Genomic DNA, 12,753 nt, shown 5'->3' with positions numbered 1-12,753 from the left:
CGGCAAATGCAGAAGATTATCAAGTGCGATGTGTATCTTTCATTATCTAATTCTAAGAGGATTATCTACTTCACGCAATGAATATCTCGCAGATCTGATGATAAACGCTTTAGACATTTAAACATGTTTAGCGTAATGTAAAGTTTTATTCGTAGTATTTTCCGTTTTGCTGGCGATCAAAGGAGAAATTTATATTACATCGGTTGAAATTCCGAGCATAACGGTGTTGTAGTGCTGCAGAAAGTCAACACGTCAAAGCTGCTTCATCGCTAACAACTTTTGCCAGCATGATACGAGAGTAGCGTGGAATCAGAATACGATTTATTGAAAGCAATATTCCTTTATCTGTACATATAAATACAGAAAAAAATACTGCGTATTCCTGCAAAGGATAGAAATATTGTAAGATTTGTATTATTTCGTTTTACGAGGCAATCGACGACGTTCCTTGAAAGCGTATTCCGAGAGCGAAAGAATATGCTTTTTAATATTTTTCAACAACAAATGGATATTGTGCGAACGTATCCTCGGGCGATTTACAAACGAGCCGTCATGAAGTACAAAATATATTGCATCATAAAGTGAAATATGAAGAGGAGAAGATACAGGATACAGGATCGCATTTTTGCATACAAATCGAAATTTTTTAAAATCAGGACTTAAAGGAATTTCCTATAAAAAGAACTGACCGCGTTTTTCGTTAACGACTCGAAGCGCGCAACAGAGCGATCGTTTCCGGCGGCGAAGTGGAAGTGAAGCTGCAAACTTGCAGAGAGGAAATGTCCGTCTGTGAATAATACGGAGAGATTTTTCTTGCGGGCTTTGGCACGACGGCGCGTCTAGCCGGGCAGTGTTGCTTCATCAAGCGAAGGTGCCTGCGAGTCTAGCCAAGTAGTCCGATTCTACATGCTGGCGTATACGTTCTTCTCTCTTGTTGACAATAAACCTTCCTGAGTCCAATCAACTGCACCACGTTTGGCTTTCCTGAGCAGAAAGTGTTTTGCAAGGGCTTGCAGCATTATTTTCAAGCTAATTAAGCGCAAAATCCATGGACGTTACTCAAGTTTTGAAATGAATGATCTTAAACTAAAGATGTCGTAACAAATCCAAGATATAATAGAATCAGATTCCTCGAAAATTAACAAATTAAAGTACTAAAAAATCCCGGGAAGTAGGAGTCAACGCCGTAGTTAGTGCGCTAATATAACGTTAGACATAAATTTATATTGCCTCTTCTGTTAGACATGTACATTTTCTTTCGTACACGTTTCGACTTGTACATACAATTTTATCATTGACCGCTATTGTTAATTCGTAATGTCTTTCCTTGTGGAAACTTTTTATGTTTTATTGGATTGAATAATCAAGATAGAACTCAAGGAAACATCGCAGGATAGTACTAGAATTGCACAAATTGTCAGGATAATAATTTAATTTTGATTTATGTATTTCGTTGAGAATGACTTAAATCAAGTTGAAACGCGTATGAAAAAAAATGTTTGTCTAACAGAAGAGACAATATAAATTTATATCTAATATTATATTAGGTGTAGTAAAAAGAAATCCATTATTTTTGCATGAAATTGAATGGAAACATAATGGATTTCTTTTTACTACACCTAATATTAGCGCACTAACTATCGCGTTGATTCCTACTTCCCAGGATTTTTTGATTTTAAATTTTGATTTTGCCAATCAAAGATGTTAGTATTGTATTAACATCTTAAAGCATTGCTTAAAACAATAAAAACTTGAAATTAAGAACGGATTATGAATGAAGCGGCATATGTCCCTTTTGGAATCATAACTATGGATCGCGTGAATAGAAACGGATGCAGAATACAGAACGCATTCCAACTAAGATTTAATTATTCAGCGCTTTATGTGATTATGTTAGGCTCCTCCACATTTAATTGCAATCGCGATGATAATTTCAATCTCGTGCAATATTTCTCGATCCTTATACTACACGCGTTCCAGTTTATTTCGTGCTTGTGAGATCATTATTAACATCTTGTAGAGAATGTAAAATGTTTCGTGTTACCTGTAATATCTTCTTCCCATTAGATATAATTGTTAGCGAAGTTGCCTAACGAGGCGCCGCTAATCAAGCATGGTAATAATTTAATGGCTGAAATCTTGATTCTAGTTAGATGAGCCAGTAGAATAAGCGGCGGAAAAAACATATTTCTATCGAGACTTGAGTTTCGCGTATTATATTTCACAATATGTCAAAGAGAGGCTAACGAGATTCTAAAGTAATTAAGACGAGGTGACTAAGATAAAATATACAAGAAAAATTAGAAGTTATACTGGAAAAAGCATATATGAGGAATTTATATCATATCTTTTTTTTATCAATTTTTTGTATCGCGTATCTTGACATGTGCATAGTAATGTCTAGTAATATTATAATTATACTACGCCGCACTTTATCATTTAATAAAAAATGCTTAAAAGAGAGTGGAGAATGCGATTTGGATTGTAAACATTAATGGAGGATAGTGTTGGATATTGTTTCGCAATCGAGTTGCGAATTTATGAAGCGCGAAAAATTTGTATTAGCAAGCGACTGGAAATGTGTTTTCGAAGTTAATGAAAAATGTAATTGATAAAATGCATAATGTGTAATAACATTCTGTACACAGAGCATAACGAAATCAGTGGAAAATATCGAGATATAATTATATAGCGTACGATTAATCATTGCGTGATTATCGTGATATTAATCCTCTACCAATCATATATTTGTCGTAAAAAGTCGAATACGAGGTGGAACGCATGTTATCCATATGAACCGACATTTATCTCGATTCGTGACATTTCCAACCAAATCGGATGAGTTGTCACGCGAGTTCGCACCGAGTGGGATTAGAATTTTCGCACGCCAGGGAGAATATAGTTGCTGCGCCACTCACAGAGGGAAAAAAAAAGAGGTCGCGCACTTGCGTAGACAAAAGGCTGATTATGTCCGCGGAAATGCCATGTATAAAGACAACGAAAGGGTGAAAAAGAGAAAGAGAGAAGGAGAGACAACAAGTGTCTTTATATCCCTCGCGAGAAAGGTCGATTCCGACTCATCCGACTCACTTGCGGAAGGTTATAGACCTTGCTCCTTCATTATTAACACGATGTATATCGATTTTGTCTGCCTGCCTCCGTAAACTCATTTCTATTCTCGCAGATATACGCACGGACGACGATTCCATCGCCGAGAGTCTCCCTCGAGGAGGACTTCCGCCGTTCCAAGGCGATTTGAGAAATTAATCGCTATGTCGCGCTTAGGGGACAACATCGACGGCGTAGAGCTTTCGTTTCCGCAAATAGGATTTCCTCTGCGTGATTACGGCGAATGAAATTTTTCATCGAAGTCGAAATGGATGGCGAACGAAACAACGCGAGAGACATGCTTCGTCGAGTAGAAACTGTTAAATTGCGTATTAATTTTTATCGTGAACGGGGTGCGGAATATATCGACCTCTTATATTCTAGAGTACTATTGTAGGAGAAGCTTATTGTTCGCGTTAATGTTTATTAATCTGTATGCGCCGTAGGCTTTCGCTAAAAATACATCTTTAGAGCGAGCGTCGAAGTGGTTCGCGATGCGTTAATATATTCCGCCTCTGCCATGTCACTGAATTAAATTTTTACAAAATAAATTGTCGAGTTAATGGACGTCGATCAGAAAGAGCAGATAAGATTCTCCTATCTTTGTAAGAGCCATTTATTTTAAAAACGCCACAAGTCTAACGCGGCATTTCCATTTTATTATAATTTTAAACATTGAATTATAATTATTTCAGAATAGATAACTCGTTATTCATAATAAATAGAATCAAGTTCGTTTTACCATGTCATTTGTATAACTGATGATTAATCCTCTTTGTGAATTTGTACGAATGAGTTGAAAAAATTATTATTAAATTAAATTAATTTGGCAAGTTCTAGCAATTTTCAACCAGATACCCATTATAAATATAACTGCCATATAACATGTACGTAAAATATACATGTTTTATATAATTCATACACTCTAAAAAATATCGAGATGAACTTGACATCATACAATGTCTATATAATTCTTACTTATTAACACCAACATGATGTGGACTTAACATCATAAATTTTAAATTTACATCATAATGGTGTTAATATTAACACCGATATAGCGAGAATTACTTGGGTAGCAAGCTGACGTTTTTTTTTAACATCAGCTTGCTACCTGAGTAGATACCGCATGGTGTGTTACATCTGCACACTGATACTTTGATACTTTTTAAAATGTATTATATGATAATTATGATATTCGGTGTTTGAATAAAAAAATTTGTAAAAGTGTCTAAACTAAATGTCATTATTGATTACATTTGGAAATACAAATTTTTTCTCATTTATACCCTCTTTATTCGTCTTGACTCTTTCAATCTTAAATTATTATAATAGAAATTTTTCAAGCTTACCTGACAAAATATCCATCCCAAAATTTGTTTCGGGAATAAATTCAATTGACTGTCATGTTCGTTTCTTTGTCGGTAAGATATTGAGGATCTCAGAAGACAATGATACAAATCTTTCTGGCAATTTAGCAATGTAGATCTCACACAGCGGAATTGTCTAACGCTAAAACTACAATTCGGAATTAATTAAATCGCGTCGCAAGGTATTTCAATATTCGCATGAATTGACAAGATAACTAGCCGGGATCGATTACGATCGACTTTCAGTGAAAGAACTCTCGAATCCGCGCGCGCGAATGAACGACGACGAGCGAGGGTCGTCGCCGTTTGGCCGGGAAGACCGCCGACCACCCCGATGTATATCCTTCTCTTTGATGCCACGTGCTAAAGTCGACGGGTAAAGGGAGCGAGGGAGCGAGGAAACGGGTAAGAGCAACCACGTCGGCGCGTCGTGACGCTTCATCGACGCGCGCAATTGGTGTTTCCGGGGTGCAAGAATCGTGGTTTCGCTCTCAGATCAACAGCTCTCTCCAGCTCTCTCGCGAATTATTTACTCATCATTTTGAAATGAAAATAATTGATTCAACGAATTTGAATTATAAAATAAATTCTCTTCTTTTTTCAGAATGTTATGTTCTCTGCGCTCCCTTCTGATGTTGATGATCGCCGTTTTAAAATTTCGAATTCATAAATAGCTCGTTATCGATTAATATTGTATATAAATTTTGCAAATAGTTTATTAACGATATCATAAGTTCTCTTCGATTAATCGTTGCATTATTCTCTTATTAAGGATTTTTTGCGTCAATGTGCTTATCAGTAATCCGTATGCACAGATAATTCGTAGACTGGTTGTATTTTCAAATGAGGTGTAGAGTTAATGGATCGGTTATTGAATTTCGTATGAACATGCATTCAGGAACATGACAGCGTGTAATCTGTTCCGACAGGTATAAGTACGTGAATCGAGTCGAGTGCACAATCGACGCACTGCGGAATCTAACAATATTAAAGACATTTCCCGATTTTCGTAACGTTCCTTTCAGTTTTTTTAAATTCTACCAGGATCAATTTTCTGCAAACTCATTTCACAAAATACCGATTTACCCTTTTTGTTCGCCCAAAGTCGACGATGGAATGCCAATATTTGCTTCATTATTTTAAAAGTACAATCGAAGCAACGCATGTAATGTAATTTAAAATTAAAACAAATTTTCTAAACTATATATGTGCGTTATTATGTAAAAAAATCTGTGATCAAATTTTTTTTCGAGTAGAACGTAAAAAGATTTTACTGTTAAAATATTTAACCATCGAGTCTTATGATTAGTCTATAAACTTATGAATTTTTATGGAATGCTTACTAAAGTCACTGCGTAACATGATATTCCCTCAACGATGAATATTTATAAAGTAGAAGTTGCGAAAAAAACCAAGATGAAATGATACCTTTTCATGCTACATATTCGTTAAATTTAGACAATTTATGAAAATTCTGGGGAATACGTGACATGACCAAACAAGTTTGAACGATTTTATAAATAGATAGGCTCTTGTGTCGAATCGATACTCATCAATGATAATACAGATGTGGATGGCACATCACTATTTCCCTTTTTTCTTACATACACGTTTCTTTTTCAAATAAATTAATAAAGATTTGTTTAAAAAAAAATCTTTCCTGTGCTATATTTTTAGTAAATATTTTATTAATAGTCGATCTTACGAAAAATCTGATTCTTTTTAATCAAACAAATTTGTTTATTTCAGGATAAGTACAATACGGAAGACTAGCAGAGTGGATTTTAAAAGCATCGAATGAGAAAAATTCAATAATGTCTTCATTAAATTTGCGCTACACAAGAAACGTCCTCAATCGTCTTACTCTGAAACAAAGGCTATTTTACGAGAAGAATGGTTTTCTAATATTTCCCCGCCTCATACCACAAGATGTGCTCGACAAATGTAACGAAAGGTATATTTAACTTATAAAAAAAAAACATATCGAATGTCCATATATCACAATACCATTTTTTTTTTAAGTATTTCAAGCGAATTTCTAAAAATCTAGTTTTATATGAAGATGACTTTATATGAAGAAAACTTTCCACGTATGTCAAATATGTATACATATAAAAGTTGCTCGCTTCCTGTTTATCATTGCAAAACGTATAAAATGATATGTTTATTCAACGCATACAGATATGCGTGGGTATTAAAAAGTCTTTAAAGTAAAAATTATTGCGGAGATATTAATCGGAATAATTTTGTGGATGATCTACGTTATGAGTAACTCGATAATCTAACAGTGTTATTGAAATGTTCGATGTTTCAGTAAATTTACTGACTACTATTAACGTGTGCGCAAATATTACGATCAGCTATAATATTACAGATGACCGATTATTCAATATTATCTGAAATGTCGGCATACAATAAATTGCAGATACGAAACTCTGTTTTTACGGGTATTGATCACGTGTGTCAATTTCAACAGCTAATTAATGGTATCGAAATTTTTGCATGTCAAAAAAGGATCAAAGGCCCTGTATTAAAAGCTGTAATATATCCAACTGTAGTATATGCGCAGCACATTCAGGAAACATGTTAAAAATGTCCAGAGGACGTCTACGTCCTCAAATGAAGTGTATGCTATTTGGGATGAATACTCATAAAGTTCTTTTTTATTTTTCAGATGTAACGAAATCGCCGAAGGAAAGTCACAGCAAGCTACGATGATAATAATGTACGATGTGAAGGACAGAAAAGCGCTAACTAAAATACAAGATATGCATATGGATCCGATATTTCGTCAATATACCGAACACAAGAAAATTCTTGACATAATCGAGTGTTTTACGGGACCAAACATCATGGCGATACATAGTATGCTCATCGTGAAGCCACCCGATAGCGGATTTGGAAGTTCGAGGTAATCATTCAAAAATCTTAAAATACTGCCAGTATTATTTAATGCAACATGGAAAGAACAGGATATATTCTTTTAGACACCCACCGCATCAAGATCTGTACTACTTCCCGTTACGACCAGCCGATCATATAGTAGGTGTATGGACAGCCATGGAACCTTGCAATATTAAAAACGGATGTCTCTATGTAGCGCCTGGATCACATACTTTAGGGAACTTGTGTCCGCATGGTTATCCTCCGGAGTCGGAAGGAGTGGTGAATAAGTTTTATCATGGAATATATGTAAGATATCTCCTCAATACATCTTTTTATCGAGATGTTACTTTTTCATATCATTGCTTAATTTTTTTCTGTTAGCAATTACCTTCGATGCTTAATAATTGGATAAATCTTGAAATGCAACCCGGCGACACAGTATTCTTTCATCCGTTGCTCATTCACGGATCTGGCATTAATAAATCCAAGAGAACGAGAAAGGCGATTTCCTGTCATTACGCAGCAGCAGAGTGTACTATTGTTGATGTACGTAGAGAATAAGTACCAGTTTATTATCGCGAATGAATAATAAAAATACGAATCTGAAAAATGTAACGAATAAAATGTGTTCACGTTCTTGCAATAGGATGACCCGGTTCAGGAAGTCATCAGGAACGAGATTTTAAACGAATTGAAGAAAAAGCATCCCAATATAGAGATAGAATACGCGGACATATGGCGTTTTAAATCCTCGCTCGTGCGCGGTCTCCGTTCATCATATTAAAAACATTTTAACTATATTAATTTAGAAGCATTTGTTTTTTACAAGGCTATTATTCTACGATGAAACAATAATTAGATAACATTAGCATAAAACCATAGATAATGTAGGATTGAATAAACAGGAATAAGATTCGGAAGAGGAAGTGAATAACATCACCACAGAAGAAGAAGTAACGACAACGGCGGAACTGTCGCCGTTATTATTTAATGAGTTAATATTACGGCGATATCGTTGTGTGATGTAACAGTATTTCGCGAGAGGATCCTTGTAAGTGTTGTCGCGTCGCACACTGGAACTTGAAGTGCGACAAGCGGCCAGACAAATCTGGAAGTGAACAGCTGTTCTCTCTACGTTTTTTTGTACTTTTGCAGAGCCTGATGATAAGTCCTTCCGACCTCTTATTTGCTATAATAAATTTAAATCATGATAAAATACCGATTCTTTCTTGAATATATATTTTATATGGTTTGAGTGCTTTAAATATTGTAAAGAAAACTAATATCAATAAAAACTCACCTTGTCAGGGTGTAAGCAACAGGAAACGCAATACTCGTAAATAGTACAGCAACCTTGAGAATTGCATGTTTTGCAACTATACCTTTCTCTCTTAGTCATAAATGATTCTTCATTTTTTGAAGATTGTTTCTGCTCTGTTTCTGTTTCCGCACAACATCCATTCGATTGCACTTCGTGTCTCGAACATACTACACCATGATCATCAACTATCAAGCCTCTTCCCTAAGAAAATGTAAGATGCTCATCAAAATAAACGGAATAAATTTCGACTGCCACTGTACAACTAGATTTGTCTTTTTTATAGTATGTTAATTATATTATTATTATAATAATATAGTTAATAATATAATTAATTATATTATTTTAATATTTAACTGTATTAATTTTTTATTTAAAAAATTCACAATAAAATTATTTTTAAAAAACAGTGAATAATTGGTATCTAACTGCAAGTTAACTCATATTTGGGCAGTCAATATATTAATACAAATCCTCACTTGAATGGAATTACGACAAGACTGATTATAAGCGTCGCTTTCATTTAAATTAGATGCATCTATATTTCCTGCGTTATCAGCTGCTTGATCCAGTATTTCTATCTGCCATAATGGAGACTTATCGGATGCTCTTAACTCTTCTAGCAGATTATCATCAGGTATCATGTTTTCATTGTTATCATTAATCATCATAGGATCCATATCGAAATTGTTATCTAGATTTGGTAGCCTTTTCTGTAAAGAAAATGACAAAATCTCTTATAATAAAAGTTATAATAATATCCACAAAGATTCGTAGTTAGATTATTAACTATAATGTGACTTCAAGTATATAAATGTACCTGCCTTTTCATTGCGGAGTAACGAAAAGGCACAATATGTCAATGACAAAGCGAAGATGAGCCCAAGAACGAGACGTCGTCTAAGTAATCTGATCAAACTCGTGCAGCTTGGCATTCTTCTTCTGCTCCGCTTATACGCTTGTCCTCACCAAAACAACTTCAAATTCTCTGGACATAGTATTTGCAGAATGATTCATTGTTCCGTGCGCGATCGTAAGAAGAGTTCGTGATAAAGGCATTCGACATCGAAGTGATTGCAAATTCGCAGAGATCAATTCGTGAAGGTTAGATTTGTTATTATTATCAAAAGTTTGTGGAGCACTATAAATATTACTTTGCTGAACGCATGAATGTTGTCAGTTTTTCATTATCACAAGAATAAATGAACGGCGTCGATTGTCGCCTCGTTGATAAAACGAATTTCGTTAATTATGAAATACAAACGAAACGATGCGAAACGAACACGCGGTAAAGCGTGGCGATATGACATGATTGACTTGCCCGTTGAGTTTATTGATTTACCAAACAATCTCTTTTCCGAGGTATTGCGCTAGATGTCGTTACTTTTATGTATAATTACCGACGAGATGATACAGAGAACGAAAAAAAATAATTTTGCAGCAATATATAAGGCATTATAAGTCTGCATACTTATTTATAGAATATTTATATACTAAAAAATCATCAATTTAATGATATTATCCAAATAATCGCAAATTTATATCAATTGTCGATAATGTCAGCGTTCTTTCAATTATCTTCATTCCTCGGAGCCTTTTTATATGGATGAAAAATGTCCAGGGTTGAGGGTCTTTAATAGTATCTCGTCGGTGGTATAATTTTTTTGCATTTTTTAATCGACTTTTAATGAATCAATAAAATGAATAAAGGATAAGCAAACACAACGGTGTGTTCGTTAAACATAAAGCTACAATGGCATTATATCCAAGCAGAATAACAAGTCATTTAATATCAAAATAATGTCAAAAATGACTCTAAAATATCGTTACGATTCATTTTGTTGTCATTTTAACGTCATTTTAATGTCACTATGACTTGTTTGTTCTGCTTGGATATAGCCAAAGGAAATATAACCGTAGGCTTTTGTATTTTTTCAACATAAAAATTTTTTTTTTTTTTCACCGATGAAGGATGATGGGTTTCATTTCAAAGCTATTATCTTTTTTATTTTCCAATACATATAAAAAAAATTTTTTTACTGAAAAACACCAGATGATAGGCTTTATGTTGAAGCTATTTTATTAGCTGGAAAATACGGTATCATATATATGATATATATACATTCTTAAATTTTCAATGATAGTTAAAAAACCTGCTGAGAGCCAACGCCAGTTGTAGTTGCGAATTGTAATTTATTTTTCAATGCACATGTATAAAATAAATTAAATAACATAGACATTTCGACCCGAGTTTTGGATCCTCCTCAGTATTAACGTTGAATAACGAATGAAATATTACGTAGACGTTATTCTGTAATCGTTTGAAATGCGTTTCCGTATCGTCAAGGTATCGCTTAACATCCAGAATTGTGCTTAGAACAGTGAAGGTATCGCTTACATCGAGAATTGTGCACAGAAACGTCATTAGACTTCCTGGTTTAATGATAGTTTCAGATTGCTATGAATATTGATGTTACGTGTACGTAGGTCATGAACATAATGAGATATCGATGTAAGTGATATCTTGACTGTCCTAAGCACAATTCTTGATGTTAAGCGATATCTTGACGACGGAAACGCATTTCAAACGATTCACAGAACAATGTCTATGTAATACAATATTTCATTCGTTACTCAATATTAATATTGAGCAGGATCGAAAATTCGGATCGAAACATCTATGTTATTTAATTTATTTTATATGTGTGTATTGGAAAATAAATTATAATTCGTAACTACAACTGAGTTAGTTCTCAGCAGGCTTTTTAACTATCATTGATTATTATCATTAGAGCCTATATTTCTTTGATTTCCTAAATTTTATTTTATTTATGTATTTTCGCTTAATTAATGTATTATATTTAGATTCTAAAAACAGATAGCTTGTTGTTAGCAGAAGTATTTATATATCTATACATGGTTACTAATGTCTTATTTATAATAGGATTTATCATAAAATTAATTGTTTTAAAATCTTGATAATATGTTTTTGCGGTTTCTACAGCCTGTCTTCTTCAATAGATATCTTTTCAAGGAAATTGCAGTTTACGAATTATCTCCGTGTCTACATAGTTTAATGCCAACGATGTAAGCGATAACACGTTCGGTAAATTGCAGGCACATTAATAACGCCACATATTAAGCGCTAATCAAATGCCAAACATTCACGATGTACATCGCGAGACATGGAGTAAACTCTATTGAAACAAATCACATCATATAGTTGGATGATAAAATCATATAATTAAAATATGTAAATCACGTTCAATGTTCTAAATCAATACGTGATTTTTAAATTACGTATTTTGAAAAGTTACGTGATTTTTTCTTCTATTTCTATCATCCAATTCTTTAAAATTTGATAAAATCTCATATGTAATTAACTTCACATGATGGATGAAATTATTTATATCATGTGATTTTTCAAAGATTTTTCAAATTACATCATTTTAAACAATCATATACTGATTTGGTTACGTGATTTACATGTCTTACATGTAAATTAAATTTATATGTGATTTACATTACACATTACGTGATTAACATGTTTTAATTACATGATTTCATCATTTTTTAGCAGGGAACTGTCAAATTTATCCCAAATTATTTTATAGCTGCGTTCGATTTGAACCCTTACGCGCCATAGCTTTAGAGATCCTGTCATTAGAGAATAATCTAATAATTTTCATTTCAATATCTTTATCATTCATTACATGAAAAATGAAATTTACAACGCGTAGGTGTTTGAGGCATATGCTTAAATTCCCAAGAGAATAAAATATCACTTTATTATGCTGTTATAAATGTTAAACAAGCGTAAAACAATAGTCTGTTTAATGAGAGATTTATCATCTTTTCGTGTATAGAAGGGTAGAGTAGACAAAGTGGGGTGGAAATGTACTCTCTATTGTGTACATAAATACGAAATATTCGGCCCAGGCTTAAAATTGAGTGGGTGAATTAATGGAAATCCTCATGTGAAGGGTGATAAAGGGTTGCAGAGGATGTTGCGAATATTCGGGAATCTGAATGCACCCCCAGCAAATGCAGTTCAGTAGACCTATTCGTGTA

General features: G+C 33.8%; 2 protein-coding genes across 6 annotated transcripts in view; one reads left to right on the top strand and one right to left on the bottom strand.

Moving 5' to 3' along the window:
- The window catches only part of LOC108694424 (phytanoyl-CoA dioxygenase, peroxisomal-like), a 44,785-nt gene extending 36,619 nt beyond the window's left edge, over nt 1–8,166 (top strand). For all 5 annotated transcript variants that reach the window (XM_018203906.1, XM_018203907.1, XM_018203908.1 and 2 more), the window contains 5 exons: nt 6,228–6,432; nt 7,153–7,389; nt 7,466–7,670; nt 7,746–7,910; nt 8,011–8,166. In XM_018203906.1, coding sequence (XP_018059395.1) covers nt 6,293–6,432; nt 7,153–7,389; nt 7,466–7,670; nt 7,746–7,910; nt 8,011–8,148 — 885 coding nt within the window. In that variant the 5' untranslated portion in view covers nt 6,228–6,292 and the 3' untranslated portion in view covers nt 8,149–8,166. The remainder of the gene's footprint in view (nt 1–6,227; nt 6,433–7,152; nt 7,390–7,465; nt 7,671–7,745; nt 7,911–8,010) is intronic.
- A 42-nt stretch (nt 8,167–8,208) lies between these two features.
- Nucleotides 8,209–10,002, bottom strand: LOC108694423 (UPF0454 protein C12orf49 homolog). Its single transcript, XM_018203903.1, has 4 exons — nt 9,507–10,002; nt 9,162–9,395; nt 8,665–8,886; nt 8,209–8,553 (listed from the first exon to the last, which is right to left on the bottom strand). The coding sequence occupies exons 1-4, from the start codon at nt 9,615–9,617 to the stop codon at nt 8,230–8,232; spliced, it is 891 nt and encodes a 296-aa protein (XP_018059392.1). The 5' UTR covers nt 9,618–10,002; the 3' UTR covers nt 8,209–8,229.
- Between the last annotated feature and the right edge of the window lie 2,751 nt (nt 10,003–12,753).

Source organism: Atta colombica, unplaced genomic scaffold (assembly GCF_001594045.1).
Source record: "Atta colombica isolate Treedump-2 unplaced genomic scaffold, Acol1.0 scaffold12, whole genome shotgun sequence".
NCBI lineage: Eukaryota > Metazoa > Arthropoda > Insecta > Hymenoptera > Formicidae > Atta > Atta colombica.
Note: the sequence above shows the minus strand (reverse complement) of the source record. Positions and strands in the feature narration are given on the sequence as shown.